The following is a 14,067-nucleotide window of genomic DNA, read 5'->3' on the forward strand; positions in this document are numbered from 1 at the left end:
TCTTGGTCGCAAATGGGTCTTCCAAATGGACAATGACCCCAAGCATACTGCCAAAGCTGTGGCAAAATGGCTTAAGGACAACAAAGTCAAGTTATTGGTGTGGCCATCACAAAGCCCTGACCTCAATCCTATAGAAAATGTGTGGGCAGAACTTAAAAAGCAGGTGCGCGCAAGGAGGCCTACAAACCTGAATCAGTTACACCAGCTCTGTCAGGAGGAATGGGCCAAAATTCACCAAACTTATTGTGGGAATCTTGTGGAAGGCTACCCAAAACGTTTGACACAAGCTAAACAATTTAAAGGCAATGCTACCAAATACTAATTGAGTGTATGTAAACTTCTGACCCACTGGGAATGTGATGAACGAAATAAAAACTGGAATAAATAGTTCTCTACTATTATTCTGACATTTCACATTCTTAAAATAAAGTAGTGATTCTAACTGACCTAAGACAGGGAATTTTTACTAGGATTAAATGTCAGGAATTGTGAAAAACTGAGTTTAAATGTATTTGGCTAAGGTGTATGTAAACTTCCGACTTCAACTGTAGGTAGAGTTATTAAAGTGACTATACATAGATCATAAACATAGTAGCAGCAGTGTAAAAGAGGGGGCAATGCAAATAGTCTGGGTAGCCATTTGATTAGATGTTCAGGAGTCTAATGGCTTGGGGGTAGAAGCTGTTTAGAAGCCTCTTGGACCTAGACTTGGCGCTCCGGTACGGCGGTAGCATAGATAGTCTATGACTAGGGTGGCTGGAGTATTTGACCATTTTTAGGGCCTTACTCTGACACCGCCTGGTATAGAGGTCCTGGATGGCAGGAAGCTTGGACCCAGTGATGTACTGGGCCATACGCACTAACCTCTGTAGTGCCTTGCGGTCGGAGGCCGAGCAGTTGCCATACCAAGCAGTGATGCAACCAGTCAGGATGCTCTCGATGGTGCAGCTGTAGAACCTTTTGAGGATCTGAGGACCCATGCAATATCTTTTCAGTCTCCTGAAGGGGAATAGGTTTTGCTCCGTTCGTCTTTGCCTCGTTCCTGACTGGTCTCCCAGTCCCTGCCGCTGAAAATATCCTCACAGCATGATGCTGCCACCATTATGCTTCACCGTAGGGATGGTTCCAGGTTTCCTCCGGGCGTGATGCTTGGCATTCAGGCCAAAGAGTTCAATCTTGGTTTCATCAGACCAGAGAATCTTGTTTCTCATGGTCTGAGAGTCTTTAGGTGCCTTTTGGCAAACTCCAAGTGGGCTGTCATGTGCCTTCTACTGTGGAGTGGCTTCTGTCTGGCCACTCTACCATAAAGGCCTGATTGGTGGAGTGCTGCAGAGATGGTTCCTTCTGTCAGGTACTGCAACCTTCTAGAAGGTTCTCCCATCTCCACAGAGGAACTCTAGAGCTCTGTCAGAGTGACCATCGGGTTCTTGGTCACCTCCCTGACTAAAGCCCTTCTCCCCCGATTGCTCAGTTTGGCCGGGCGGACAGCTCTAGGAAGAGTCTTAGTGGTTCCAAACTTCTTCCATTTAAGAATGATGGTGGCCACTGTGTTTATGGGGACCTTCAATGCTGCAGAAATGTTTTGGTATCCCTCCACAGATCTGTGCTTCTACACAATCCTGTCTCTGAGCTCTATTGACAATTCCTACGGCTTCATGGCTTGGTTTTTGCTCTGACATGCACTGTCAACTGTGGGACCTTATATAGACAGGTGTGTGTCTTTCCAAATCATGTCCAATCAATTGAATTTACCACAGCTGAACTCCAATCAAGTTGTAGAAACATCTCGAGGATGATCAATGGAAACAGGATGCACCTGCGCTCAATTTTGAATCTCATAGCAAAGAGTCTGAATACTTATGTAAATATGGTATGTTTTTTCTGTTTAATATATTTGCAAAAATTTCTAAAAACCTCTTTCGCTTCGTCATTATGGGGTATTGTGTGTAGATTGCTGAGTTTCTTTTTTGTTTGTTTAATCCATTTTAGAGCAAGGCTGAAACATAACAAAATGTGGAAAAATATCTATGGGTCTGAATACTTTGCGAAGGCACTGTGGCTACCTACCGGTGTTTAGTCCCCCCACCACTCACAATATGCTCTCTCTCCTCAATATGTCACTCAATTTACCATCCTCTGAGAATGTATTTTCAGTAATTCATGGAGCTAGAAAAGTGCTCTTTGTCAATAAAAACTGTAGTTTCTTTACATTATCGTAAGACTAAGGGCTCTATTCAATCTGTATCGCTGAAGCGTTACAGATTGCACAATTTACATTTTAAGTTAATTTCCTATTGAGCTGACATGTGTAGCGTTTACTGCGAATGTAGTCTCCGCTTAACGTTGGAACATTGCCTTTAAATTTCAATTAAGCTGTCACGCTGAACTTCCGCGATACAGATTGAATAGAAAGGAATTCGGCAATACTAGAAATTGCATGACTAGACATCTTTGTGTGTAATCTGACTGTGTGAGTGTTGAAAGTGTACGAGCTGATGTTCGAGTGATAATGATTATTTTCTCTGTGTTTTTGCAGGTGTATGAGCTGATGAGGAAGTGCTGGGAGAACACCCCCGCGAAAAGGATCACTTTCAAGAGTCTCATTGACGAGTTCACCCGCATGCTCACCAACAGCAGCCTGTAAAACATGGCAACCACCGACACGCCTTACCTATCACACAGACAATCTCAGGAGTAAAGAGTGAAAGGTCAAGGGTCACAGACTATGGTGACCTGGACTAAAAACCCACATGTATCGGAATCAGTGCTACAAGACACTTTATTTCACAGTGTCGGTGACTTCCTCTATATTTTCACTTTTTGTTTTTAGATGCTCTACTATAGATCACATAATATATGGATGAATACATACATAACGTATAGAATGAAACACATCCCAACACGTAGCTTTGACCCCTCACTGTATGTGACACTGTCCCCAGTCACGTTGACAGATGAATGAGCCCACTAGCCAGCCAGTGAGCTGTCCGTCGGCTGATATGCCACCTGGGAGCTACCGCAGTGTGACCTTTCACCTTTTTATTAGAGCGCATCAGCTCCGCCTTTTTCATATTGCCACATGCAGTATGTACTCTGTGTATGGACTTGTATCATAATCATTATACCCAGAGAGGGAGAGAGGTCCTCAGTTGGACCTGTTTAAGATATACCATGATCCTTCACAGAGAAAAGGTCTATGTGAGCTCCTTTGTGAAGGATTGCTGCGGCCACTGTGAAGATGACACTGTGAAAAAGCCAACCACATGTATTTAAGTGACTAGGATTCTGACATTCACACCCTGCCCCATCGGACCAGGGACGGCATGGATCCAAGCCACCTCTCTGGGAGTGGTGAAAGATGTGTGGGATACAGTATGCTGTAGCAGTGGGTTGGATTGCATTAGGGAGAATGGATGGGTGATGACAGTATCAGTCAAGCCCAGACAGCTGCACCTCCCCTTTTTAAGACCGAACCTGTTGCAGCTCCTCTTTAAACGCAGAACCCTGGATCCTGGATAGAATACTCTAGAACCACCTCGGAACTAGAACCAGCCGAAGAACTTTCTGGTGTTTCTTCCATCATGCGATGTTCCACATTCTGTTGTTGTTGGATGAAATGATTGAATAACATGTATACATTTATTTTGTAACGCTCGTGCACGTAACGCTGGTGGTGGGGTCAGCATGAAAGAAGAGCCTATAAACAATCTGATTTGAGACCAGTTAACAGGTCCAACCACAGAAATAGAATTAGTGGAACATGTTATACCTGTGAGGGGACACTTGAGGGCAGTATAGCGTTACATATTTTAATCCCAAACTTTACTGTACTCTGCTCAGATTTCTAAACAGCTTCTTAAGTATAGCCATAATGTGTATGTCAGATATTGCATTTGTCTTTTATTGAAATTATAATTTTTTTTAATTCTACAGAATGACAGATTGTGTGTGTGTGTGTGTGTGTGTGTGTGTGTGTGTGTGTGTGTGTGTGTGTGTGTGTGTGTGTGTGTGTGTGTGTGTGTGTGTGTGTGTGTGTGTGTGTGTGTGTGTGTGTGTGTGTGTGTGGATGGATGGATGGACAGAAGGAAGGAGACAAAAGAGAAACATGCTGACTACACCGGGCACGCGCACGCATTGTTGATTTTTGTCCATCCGCAGTTTGAAAAATCTAAACGAACTCTGAACCAACTATATTACATTTAGGGACAGGTCGAAATACATGAAACATTCATGGACATTTAGCTAGCTAGCTTGCTGGGATATAAGCCTTCGGTTGTTATTTTACTGAAATGCACAAGGTCCTTTTTTTCCCTGGATCAAAATCACAGCCTTATTCTAAAATTGAATAAATCGTTTTTTCCCCATCAATCTACACACAATACCCCATAATGATAAAGCAAAAAAAAAATGTTGAAATTTTACCAAAGTTATAAAAAAAAACTGAAATCACATTTACATAAATATTCAGACCCTGTCCTCTGTACTTTATTGAAGCATCTTTGGCAGCAATTACAGCCTCGAGTCTTCTTGGGTATGATGCTACAAGGTTGGCACACCTGTATTTGGGGAGTTTCTCGCATTCTTCTCTGCAGATCCTCTCAAGCTCTGTCAGGTTGGATGGGGAGAGTAGCTGCACAACTATTTTCAGGTTTCTCCAGAGATGTTCGATGAGGTTCAAGTCTGGGCTCTGGCTGGGCCACTCAAGGACATTCAGAGACTTGTCCCGAAGCCACTCTTGCATTGTCTTTGCTGTGTGCTTAGGGTCATTGTCCTGTTGGGAGGTGAACCTTCGCTCCAGTCTGAGATCCTGAGAGCTCTGGAGCAGGTTTTCATCAAGGATATCTCTGTACTTTCCTCCGTTCATCTTTCCCTTGATCCTGACTAGTCTCCCACTCCCTGCTGCTAAAAAACATCCCCGCAACATGATGCTGCCACCACCATGCTTCACCGTAGTGAAAGTGACAGGTTTCTTCCAGACGTGATGCTTGGCATTCAGGCCAAAGAGTTCAATCTTGGTTTCATCAGACAAGAGAATCTTGTTTCTCATGGTCTGAGAGTCTTTAGGTACCTTTTGGCAAACTCCAAGCGGGCTGTCATGTGTCTTTTACTGAGGAGTGGCTTCCATCTGGCCACTCTACCATAAAGGCCTGATTGGTGGAGTGCTGCAGAGATGGTTGTCCTTCTGGAAGGTTCTCCCATCTCTACAGAGGAACTGGAGCTCCTTAAGAGTGACCATCAGGCTCTTGGTCACCTCCTTGACCAAGGCCCTTCTCCCCTGATTGCTGTTAGGCCAGGCGGCCAGCTCTAAGAAGTATTGGTGGTTCCAAACTTCTTCCATTTATGAATGATGGAGGCCATTTTTTGGTACCCATCCTCAGATCTGTGCCTCGACACAATCCTGTCTCGGAGCTCTATTGATAATTCCTTCTAGCTAATAGCTTGGTTTTTGCTCTGACATGCATTGTCAACTGTGGGACCTTATATAGACAGGTGTGTGCCTTTCCAAATCATGTCCAATTAATTGATTTTACCACAGGTGGACTCCAAGTTGTAAAAACATCTCCAGGACGATCAATGGAAACAGGATGCACCTGAGCTCAATTCCAAGTCTCATAGCAAAGGGTCTGAGTACTTATATTAATATAAGGTATCTGTTTTTTATACATTTGCAAACAGTTTATACATTTTGAAAAAAGTAAAGGGGTCCGAATACTTTCCGACTGCACGTATGCTTCTAAAAACCAATGAGAAGATGGGAGAGGCGGGACTTTCAGCGTGTCATGCGTCAAACAGCACCAAGTTCTATTTTAGTTTCTGGCTACGCAGACGCTTGTTGACGCGTGTGAATAGTTTGGATGAAATCATTATATTTGTTTTGCAACGCTCGTGCATGTGTAACGCGAACTGTGTGGTCAGCATGAAAGAGCCTATAAAAAGGTCTGATTAAAGACCAGTTAACAGGTAAAACCACAGAAATAGAAATTAGCGGAACATATATAATTCATGAAATGAATGTGACTCATCCAACATGGCCTACGTGACTTACAGGTATCTTACCAGTATGCAGACAGGTATCTTACCAGTATGCAGACACAAACAGTAGCACTCGTTACAATGGGAAAAGGTGGAAAATGTGATATTGATAAGAACGTTAAGATTTTCTTTTCTATCGGGAAGAGGCATCCGATGTTTTCGGCAATGTGTGTAAAGCAGATGCTTTACTTTGAAACAATCAACAGGTTATTGAAATAGGAGTGAGTTCTATCCATTCTATTTCTATGGTTTTAAACTAGGGACAGACCATGTGTGCTCTCAGATAGGGAGCCAGTGAATGAGAGCCATTTTGAATTTTTTTCAGTCCATGTTTATTCCGGAATGTAAAAGACAATTCTTTTTGCTCATAAAGGAGAGAAAACAAAATCTATTTTTCAGAGGAATAAGACAATAAATAAATGCACAATATAAATGAATAAAATCACCCCCCCAAAATATGTTTGGTGTGTCAAATTCCTAAAGTCTGATGCAATATTAACTAGAGTTTCTTCTAGATTAAAGCAGTAAATATGCATGCTAAAATTCAATTGCTTCTAGAAATAAGTTATTCACAGTAAAGCAATATCAATGTAGTTGTGATATAAAATATTGCAAAATCTACAGTAGAGATTTTAGGTCAGAAAAAAATCCACATACTTTCAAAGAAAACCATACAAAGCAAAAAGCACACCCAATCTATGTCTACAGCTTTTTAAATGTTCTGTTCAGTCTTAAAAGACTTCAGTATTGCAAAGCTTTGTGGTCACACACACAGTTCATATGGTTCAGTACCCTAGGTGCAGCAGGCTCACCCAGTGTAGTACCAACACTTGTGTCACCGCTATGCACCGTGCCTACACACAGGTCAACTAAACTGTTTCTCCTACAACACTGACTGAGTAGTTCAGGGGTAAAGAATCTGGTTTACAATCAATATAACGATACGCCTGGTTGGCAACATGCAGAGATAGGCACAACAGATAAATATATATATGGGAGACTCCATAACTGCAAGCTCTGGTCAGGTCTCTAGTACCAGCAAAGCTAAAAGCGCTCAAGACGCTCAATTCTGGCCCTTGAGGCCAGTTACACTGCTGATTATTAATTTACCCCCTCAAATCCGGGATTTCTTTTGAACTGGCACATCATACAGTGTATATGCAAGACTATAGGGAATACTTCCTAAAGGAGACAGACAGAGAGATGTCCTGCAGAGGTAACTGTGCTGTGATTATCAGCCCTATTATTAAACGGTAACGGACCTGTCCTGAAGCCTACTGTAGGAGCCCTCGGCTCAATTCTGGACGGACACACACACACACACACACACACACACACACACACACACACACACACACACACACACAGAGCCAACACCCATCAGCCAGAGACCGACCAGAGAGAAAGAGAGGAATTAAAATGGAACGACGGTGCCAATAAACGCAGGCTGAGCTAGCAGCAGGACCTGTTTTTCCTTCTCTGTCCCTCTCTCCTCTCTTTCTCTCCCTCGCTGTTGTCTGTTCCCCTCATACCTGCCAAAAGCAGGTTATTAACGCACACACACTCATTCAGACACACACAAAAAGCACAGACTAGACTAGACTAGACTGAATAACTATAAAAACCTATGGACCTGCTATAGGCAAAGGGAGAAAATGTGCAGGTCAAAATCACTCACACACAGAGCTCTGCATAGCGCCGTGGCACACGCGGTAATTGCAGTGGGGGGGAGACTGCCGAGAATAGCTAATACAATCACCAAAACACTATCAAAACAACAGACTGGCCTAATGTGCCTGAATACGTGGCAGACAGACAGTATTTACTGCCTGGGTCTGCCTTTTACAGCCACTGACAGAGACAGACTCCTATGGTCTCACACACACACACACACAAAGAAATAAAGAAGCTACACACACACACACACACACACACACACACTTCTAAGCATTGCTTGGTGGGAGAGAGCAATCAGCTGGCTGGAAAAACCAAGTCCTACTGGGCAGTTCACACAGACACGCACGTGCACACACACAGTAAAAATAGAAGTGTGGCTTTAAGCCAGTGTAACAGCATTGAAAGGGTTTAAATAATGTACAGTCACACACTAATATCATTTTGAGATGCTTCGCCCATTGAGAGCATGAGGATATATGACAGCACTAAAACACATATTTATTTGTTGGTGCAGTAGTTGTTGTTATTGCCTGGGTCTCAGGCTCAGCCCCTTTCCTGGGGCCTTCATACCCCTAGCACCCCCTCTGTCAGATCACCAGGGTTGGGTTCAGGGCCTTTTCACTTGCACTGTACCACATGAATCTTAAGGGGATGAATTGACATTAGATTCATTGCTTGATGAAAATTGCTGACTTATTATTACAAACTTCTGGATTTTTTAAATTCCTGAATTGACTGAGTCAAAATAGAATTGACTCCAACCCTGGAGTCCACAACATCTCTGAGATAATTCAACATGGCTACTCTCCTGAGTCTTTCTGTTTTCGGTTTCATTTCTAATGGCAGCTTATTAAGCGGTATTAAAGTGTCGGTTGGTTTATTTGTGTCTCCAGAGCCCTTCCCGTCCTGAAAAGTCCACCGCATTTTTTATTTTTTTTAAACAGCAGGAAAAGAAGAGAAGAACCTGGGAAAACCTGGGAGAACCTGGGAGACCTCCTCCTGCGTACCTTATTGCGTTTAGCGACTGAGCCACTGTTCCATGGCCCCTACAGAAAACAAACAGCCATTATAAACAGGAAGGTTTCAAACCTGTAGCTATCACAAACACAGGGCCATAAGAAGGCCTAGGAAGTGTCCATCCACAAGCAAGTTATAATACATAGCTATATGGGCACAAAGAAGTGTTCACTCGGTGACTATTCTAATGGCTATAAGATACCACGTTTAAGTGTCCCATTAATTTGCTAGTAGACCAGCCCAGCCTTTGTAAGTGTCCATTAGCATCTGCCGAGTCCCCAACAAACGGATGTTCCGGGTTTTCAGGGGAAATGGAAAGAGAGCCGGGAGCTCCACTATTGCATGTTAACAAGGAGACACCTGAGAAACACTCCATCTTAACTCCTCCTCCACATTTACTGGATTGGTTGAACAGCGCAGAAGAGAACCTCCCCCGACAGTTTTTCCCCCTTCTTTTCGTCAAGTCCAGTATGTAGAGGATCTAGTTTCAGCCGTTTCTTTTACACCTGCTACGTTAGGGTTAGTGTCCATTGTTAAAGGTTAAGAGCAGTGATTGGATGTCCCCCTTCCTGTGTCTCTGAGTTTCCACGGTAGCCCCGCCGCCTTGTACCCTGGGAATGGCTGATCACTCCTACGCTTACAGCACGGCACAACAAATAAGCACGCGCGCGCACACGCGGACACACACAAACACACACACACACGCGCCAAGTCAAGGTCTCCGCGAAGAGAGATAAAAAGAGACACTGAGGCAGTCAGAAAAAGAGAAAGACACCGAGGAAGAGAAAAACACGTCAGTTACAGGAAGGCATCAAAGCAACTCTGTGTGCAACACTGTACAGTTTCCCCCATTTTGAAGAAAGAGTACACAGAGAGGTAGAAACACAGAGAGAGAGAAACCCGACTACACAGTGACTGGCCTTCAACAAGGCAGACTGACTGATTGGCCATAAAATACAAAAGCAGCTCATATATACATTACAAACAATGTACAGATTATTTGTCAATAAACATTTACACATCAACTGAGAAGAGAGTAATAGTTCAGAATTAAGGCTTGAAAAAGGACAAAAGCGACATAACGGTGTGTGTGTTTACCAACGTCGTACAACACTAAACCCGAGACTGTGTGTATGTACTGTAGGGGTTAGGAGTTAGGGTGCAGGAGGTCAGAGAGAGGGAGGCCAGGGGTCATAGGTCATCTCTAGATCCGCTTCTTCTTGAAGTAGTCAGCGTACTGGCCCCCCAGCCCCTGGGAGTGCTGCCCCACATACACGCCCTCTGATGCCATATTCTGCACCGCCAAGTGAGGGTACTCCCGCTTCTGCCCCCGAGCCTGATTCTGAGAGACAGCGAGAGAGAGAGAGCGAGAGAGGAAACGGGGATAGAGAGAGAGAAGACGATATGAGATTGAAGGGTGGAGAGAGATTGAAAGAGAGAGACAAAGTAAACACCGCTACTTACTGTAAGATCCAGACCCCTCGCTAAACCTTCTCCATATACCGTCCCAACCCCAGACCTGACTGCATGTACATACACCGTCCCAACCCCAGACCTGACTGCATGTACATACACCGTCCCAACCCCAGACCTGACTGCATGTATATACACCGTCCCAACCACAGACCTGACTGCATGTACATACACCGTCCCAACCCCAGACCTGACTGCATGTATATACACCGTCCCAACCCCAGACCTGACTGCATGTACATATACCGTCCCAACCCCAGACCTGACTGCATGTACATACACCGTCCCAACCCCAGACCTGACTGCATGTACAGTGGGGAGAACAAGTATTTGATACACTGCCGATTTTGCAGGTTTTACTACTTACAAAGCATGTAGAGGTCTGTCATTTTTATCATAGGTACACTTCAACTGTGAGAGACGGAATCTAAAACAAAAATCCAGAAAATCACATTGTATGATTTTTAAGTAATTCATTTGCATTTTATTGCATGACATAAGTATTTGATACATCAGAAAAGCAGAACTTAATATTTGGTACAGAAACCTTTGTTTGCAATTACAGAGATCATACGTTTCCTGTAGTTCTTGACCAGGTTTGCACACACTGCAGCAGGGATTTTGGCCCACTCCTCCCTCCAGACCTTCTCCAGATCCTTCAGGTTTCGGGGCTGTCGCTGGGCAATACGGACTTTCAGCTCCCTCCAAAGATTTTCTATTGGGTTCAGGTCTGGAGACTGGCTAGGCCACTCCAGGACCTTGAGATGCTTCTTACGGAGCCACTCCTTAGTTGCCCTGGCTGTGTGTTTCGGGTCGTTGTCATGCTGGAAGATCCAGCCACGACCCATCTTCAATGCTCTTACTGAGGGAAGGAGGTTGTTGGCCAAGATCTCGCGATACATGGCCCCATCCATCCTCCCCTCAATACGGTGCAGTCGTCCTGTCCCCTTTGCAGAAAAGCATCCCCAAAGAATGATGTTTCCACCTCCATGTTTCACGGTTGGGATGGTATTCTTGGGGTTGTACTCATCCTTCTTCTTCCTCCAAACACGGCGAGTGGAGTTTAGACCAAAAAGCTCTATTTTTGTCTCATCAGACCACATGACCTTCTCCCATTCCTCCTCTGGATCATCCAGATGGTCATTGGCAAACTTCAGACGGGCCTGGACATGCGCTGGCTTGAGCAGGGGGACCTTGCGTGCGCTGCAGGATTTTAATCCATGATGGCGTAGTGTGTTACTAATGGTTTTCTTTGAGACCGTGGTCCCAGCTCTCTTCGGGTCATTGACCAGGTCCTGCCGTGTAGTTCTGGGCTGATCCCTCACCTTCCTCATGATCATTGATGCCCCACGAGGTGAGATCTTGCATGGAGCCCCAGACCGAGGGTGATTGACCGGCATCTTGAACTTCTTCCATTTTCTAATAATTGCGCCAACAGTTGTTGCCTTCTCACCAAGCTGCTTGCCTATTGTCCTGTAGCCCATCCCAGCCTTGTGCAGGTCTACAATTTTATCCCTGATGTCCTTACACAGCTCTCTGGTCTTGGCCATTGTGGAGAGGTTGGAGTCTGTTTGATTGAGTGTGTGGACAGGTGTCTTTTATACAGGTAACGAGTTCAAACAGGTGCAGTTAATACAGGTAATGAGTGGAGAACAGGAGGGCTTCTTAAAGAAAAACTAACAGGTCTGTGAGAGCCGGAATTCTTACTGGTTGGTAGGTGATCAAATACTTATGTCATGCAATAAAATGCAAATTAATTACTTAAAAATCATACAATGTGATTTTCTGGATTTTTGTTTTAGATTCCGTCTCTCACAGTTGAAGTGTACCTATGATAAGAATTACAGACCTCTACATGCTTTGTAAGTAGGAAAACCTGCAAAATCGGCAGTGTATCAAATACTTGTTCTCCCCACTGTACATACGCCGTCCCAACCCCAGACCTGACTGCATGTACATACACCGTCCCAACCCCAGACCTGACTGCATGTACATATACCGTCCCAACCCCAGACCTGACTGCATGTACATACACCGTCCCAACCCCAGACCTGACTGCATGTACATACACCGTCCCAACCCCAGACCTGACTGCATGTATATATACCGTCCCAACCCCAGACCTGACTGCATGTACATATACCGTCCCAACCCCAGACCTGACTGCATGTACATATACCGTCCCAACCCCAGACCTGACTGCATGTACATATACCGTCCCAACCCCAGACCTGACTGCATGTACATATACCGTCCCAACCCCAGACCTGACTGCATGTACATATACCGTCCCAACCCCAGACCTGACTGCATGTACATATACCGTCCCAACCCCAGACCTGACTGCATGTACATATACTGTCCCATCTACTTCAGTCCACTGAGCACAGTATGTGGTTGAGACAGACTACACCCAGACATCGGGTATGTGTCCCATTTCTGGTCTGATCTCACTACCTGGGTCCCCAGTGTTTGCATCTTCGCTGGTAGTGAGAGGGGAAGAGGAGGGGAGAGATTGAGACGGGAGGAGCAGGTGGAGAGTGTGTCTGTACAAAATAGAGTATTATTTTAAGTCAGTATTTTAAGAGACAGAGTTCAGCTCCAGTGTCTGGGTAAATCCTCCCACTAGGCTGTCTGCTCAGCTCAGCTTTTCTCCTAATGTCCTTCTCCCCCTCTCGCACACTTCACACACTCAGGAAGTTGGGCTGGCGCCTCGCACTCATACTACTAGTACAGCCTGCAAGGAAAATGCATCTACTAACATTTAATACCCTATATATACACAAAAGTATGTGGACAACCCTTCAAATTAGTGGATGTGGCCATTTCAGCCACACCCATTGCTGACAGGTGTATGCAATCTCGCACACAGCAATGCAATCTCCATAGACAAACAATGTCAGGAAAATGGCCTTACTGAAGAGCTCAGTGACTTTCAGCGTGGCACCGTCATAGGATGCCACCTTTCCAACAAGTCAGTTTGTTAAATTTTTGCCCTGCTAGAGCTGCACTGGTCAACTGTAAGTGCTGTTATTGTGAAGTGGAAACTTCTAGGAGCAAGTGGTAGGCCACACAAGCTCATAGAACAGGTCAGCCGTGTGCTGAAGAGCGTAGCATGCAAAAATCGTCTGTCCTCAGTTGCAACACTCACTACCGAGTTCCAAACTGCCTCTGGATGCAACGTCAGCACAAGAACTGTTCGTCAGGAGCTTCATGAAATGGGTTTCCATGGCCGAGCAGTCGCACACAAGCCTAAGATCCCCATGCACAATGCCAAGCGCCGGCTAGAGTGGTGTAAAGCTCGCTACCATTGGACTCTGGGGCAGTGGAAACGCGTTCTCTAGAGTGATGAATCACACTTATTGGACGAATCTGGGTTTAGCAGATGCCAGGAGAACGCTACCTGTCCAAATACATAGTGCCAACTGTTTGATGGAGGAGGAATAATGGTTTGGGGCTGTTTTTCATGATCCGGGCCCCTTAGTTCCAGTAAAGGGAAATCTTAATGCTTCAGCATCCAATGGCATTTTAGACGATTCTGTGCTTCCAATTTTGTGGCAACAGTTTGGGGAAGGCCCTTTCCTGTTTCAGCATGACAATGCCCCCGTGCACAAAGCGAGGTCCATACAGAAATGTTTTGTCGAGATCAATGTGGAAGAACTTGACTGGCCTACACAGAGCCCTGACCTCAACCCCATCGAACACCTTTGGGATGAATTGTCCCCGCAGCAATGTTCCAACATCTAGTGGAAAGCCTTCCCAGAATAGTGTAGGCTGTTATAGCAGCAAAGGGGAGACCAACATAATAATGCCCATGATTTTGGAATGAAATGTTTGACGTGTCCACATACTTTTGCTCATGTACTG

At 44.9% G+C, this 14,067-nt stretch overlaps 2 protein-coding genes across 7 annotated transcripts in view; one reads left to right on the top strand and one right to left on the bottom strand.

Moving 5' to 3' along the window:
• Positions 1–6,492, top strand: part of LOC139577550 (tyrosine-protein kinase JAK1-like) — an 81,826-nt gene extending 75,334 nt beyond the window's left edge. For all 3 annotated transcript variants that reach the window (XM_071404602.1, XM_071404603.1, XM_071404604.1), the window contains one exon: positions 2,537–6,492. In XM_071404602.1, coding sequence (XP_071260703.1) covers positions 2,537–2,644 — 108 coding nt within the window. In that variant the 3' untranslated portion in view covers positions 2,645–6,492. The remainder of the gene's footprint in view (positions 1–2,536) is intronic.
• Positions 3,943–14,067, bottom strand: part of LOC139577552 (ribonucleoprotein PTB-binding 2-like) — a 71,511-nt gene continuing 61,386 nt past the window's right edge. For all 4 annotated transcript variants that reach the window (XM_071404608.1, XM_071404606.1, XM_071404609.1 and 1 more), the window contains one exon: positions 3,943–10,069. In XM_071404608.1, the coding sequence (XP_071260709.1) occupies positions 9,932–10,069 (138 nt within the window). In that variant the 3' untranslated portion in view covers positions 3,943–9,931. The remainder of the gene's footprint in view (positions 10,070–14,067) is intronic.

The sequence above is a fragment of the Salvelinus alpinus genome, chromosome 6, assembly GCF_045679555.1.
Source record: "Salvelinus alpinus chromosome 6, SLU_Salpinus.1, whole genome shotgun sequence".
Lineage (NCBI taxonomy): Eukaryota > Metazoa > Chordata > Actinopteri > Salmoniformes > Salmonidae > Salvelinus > Salvelinus alpinus.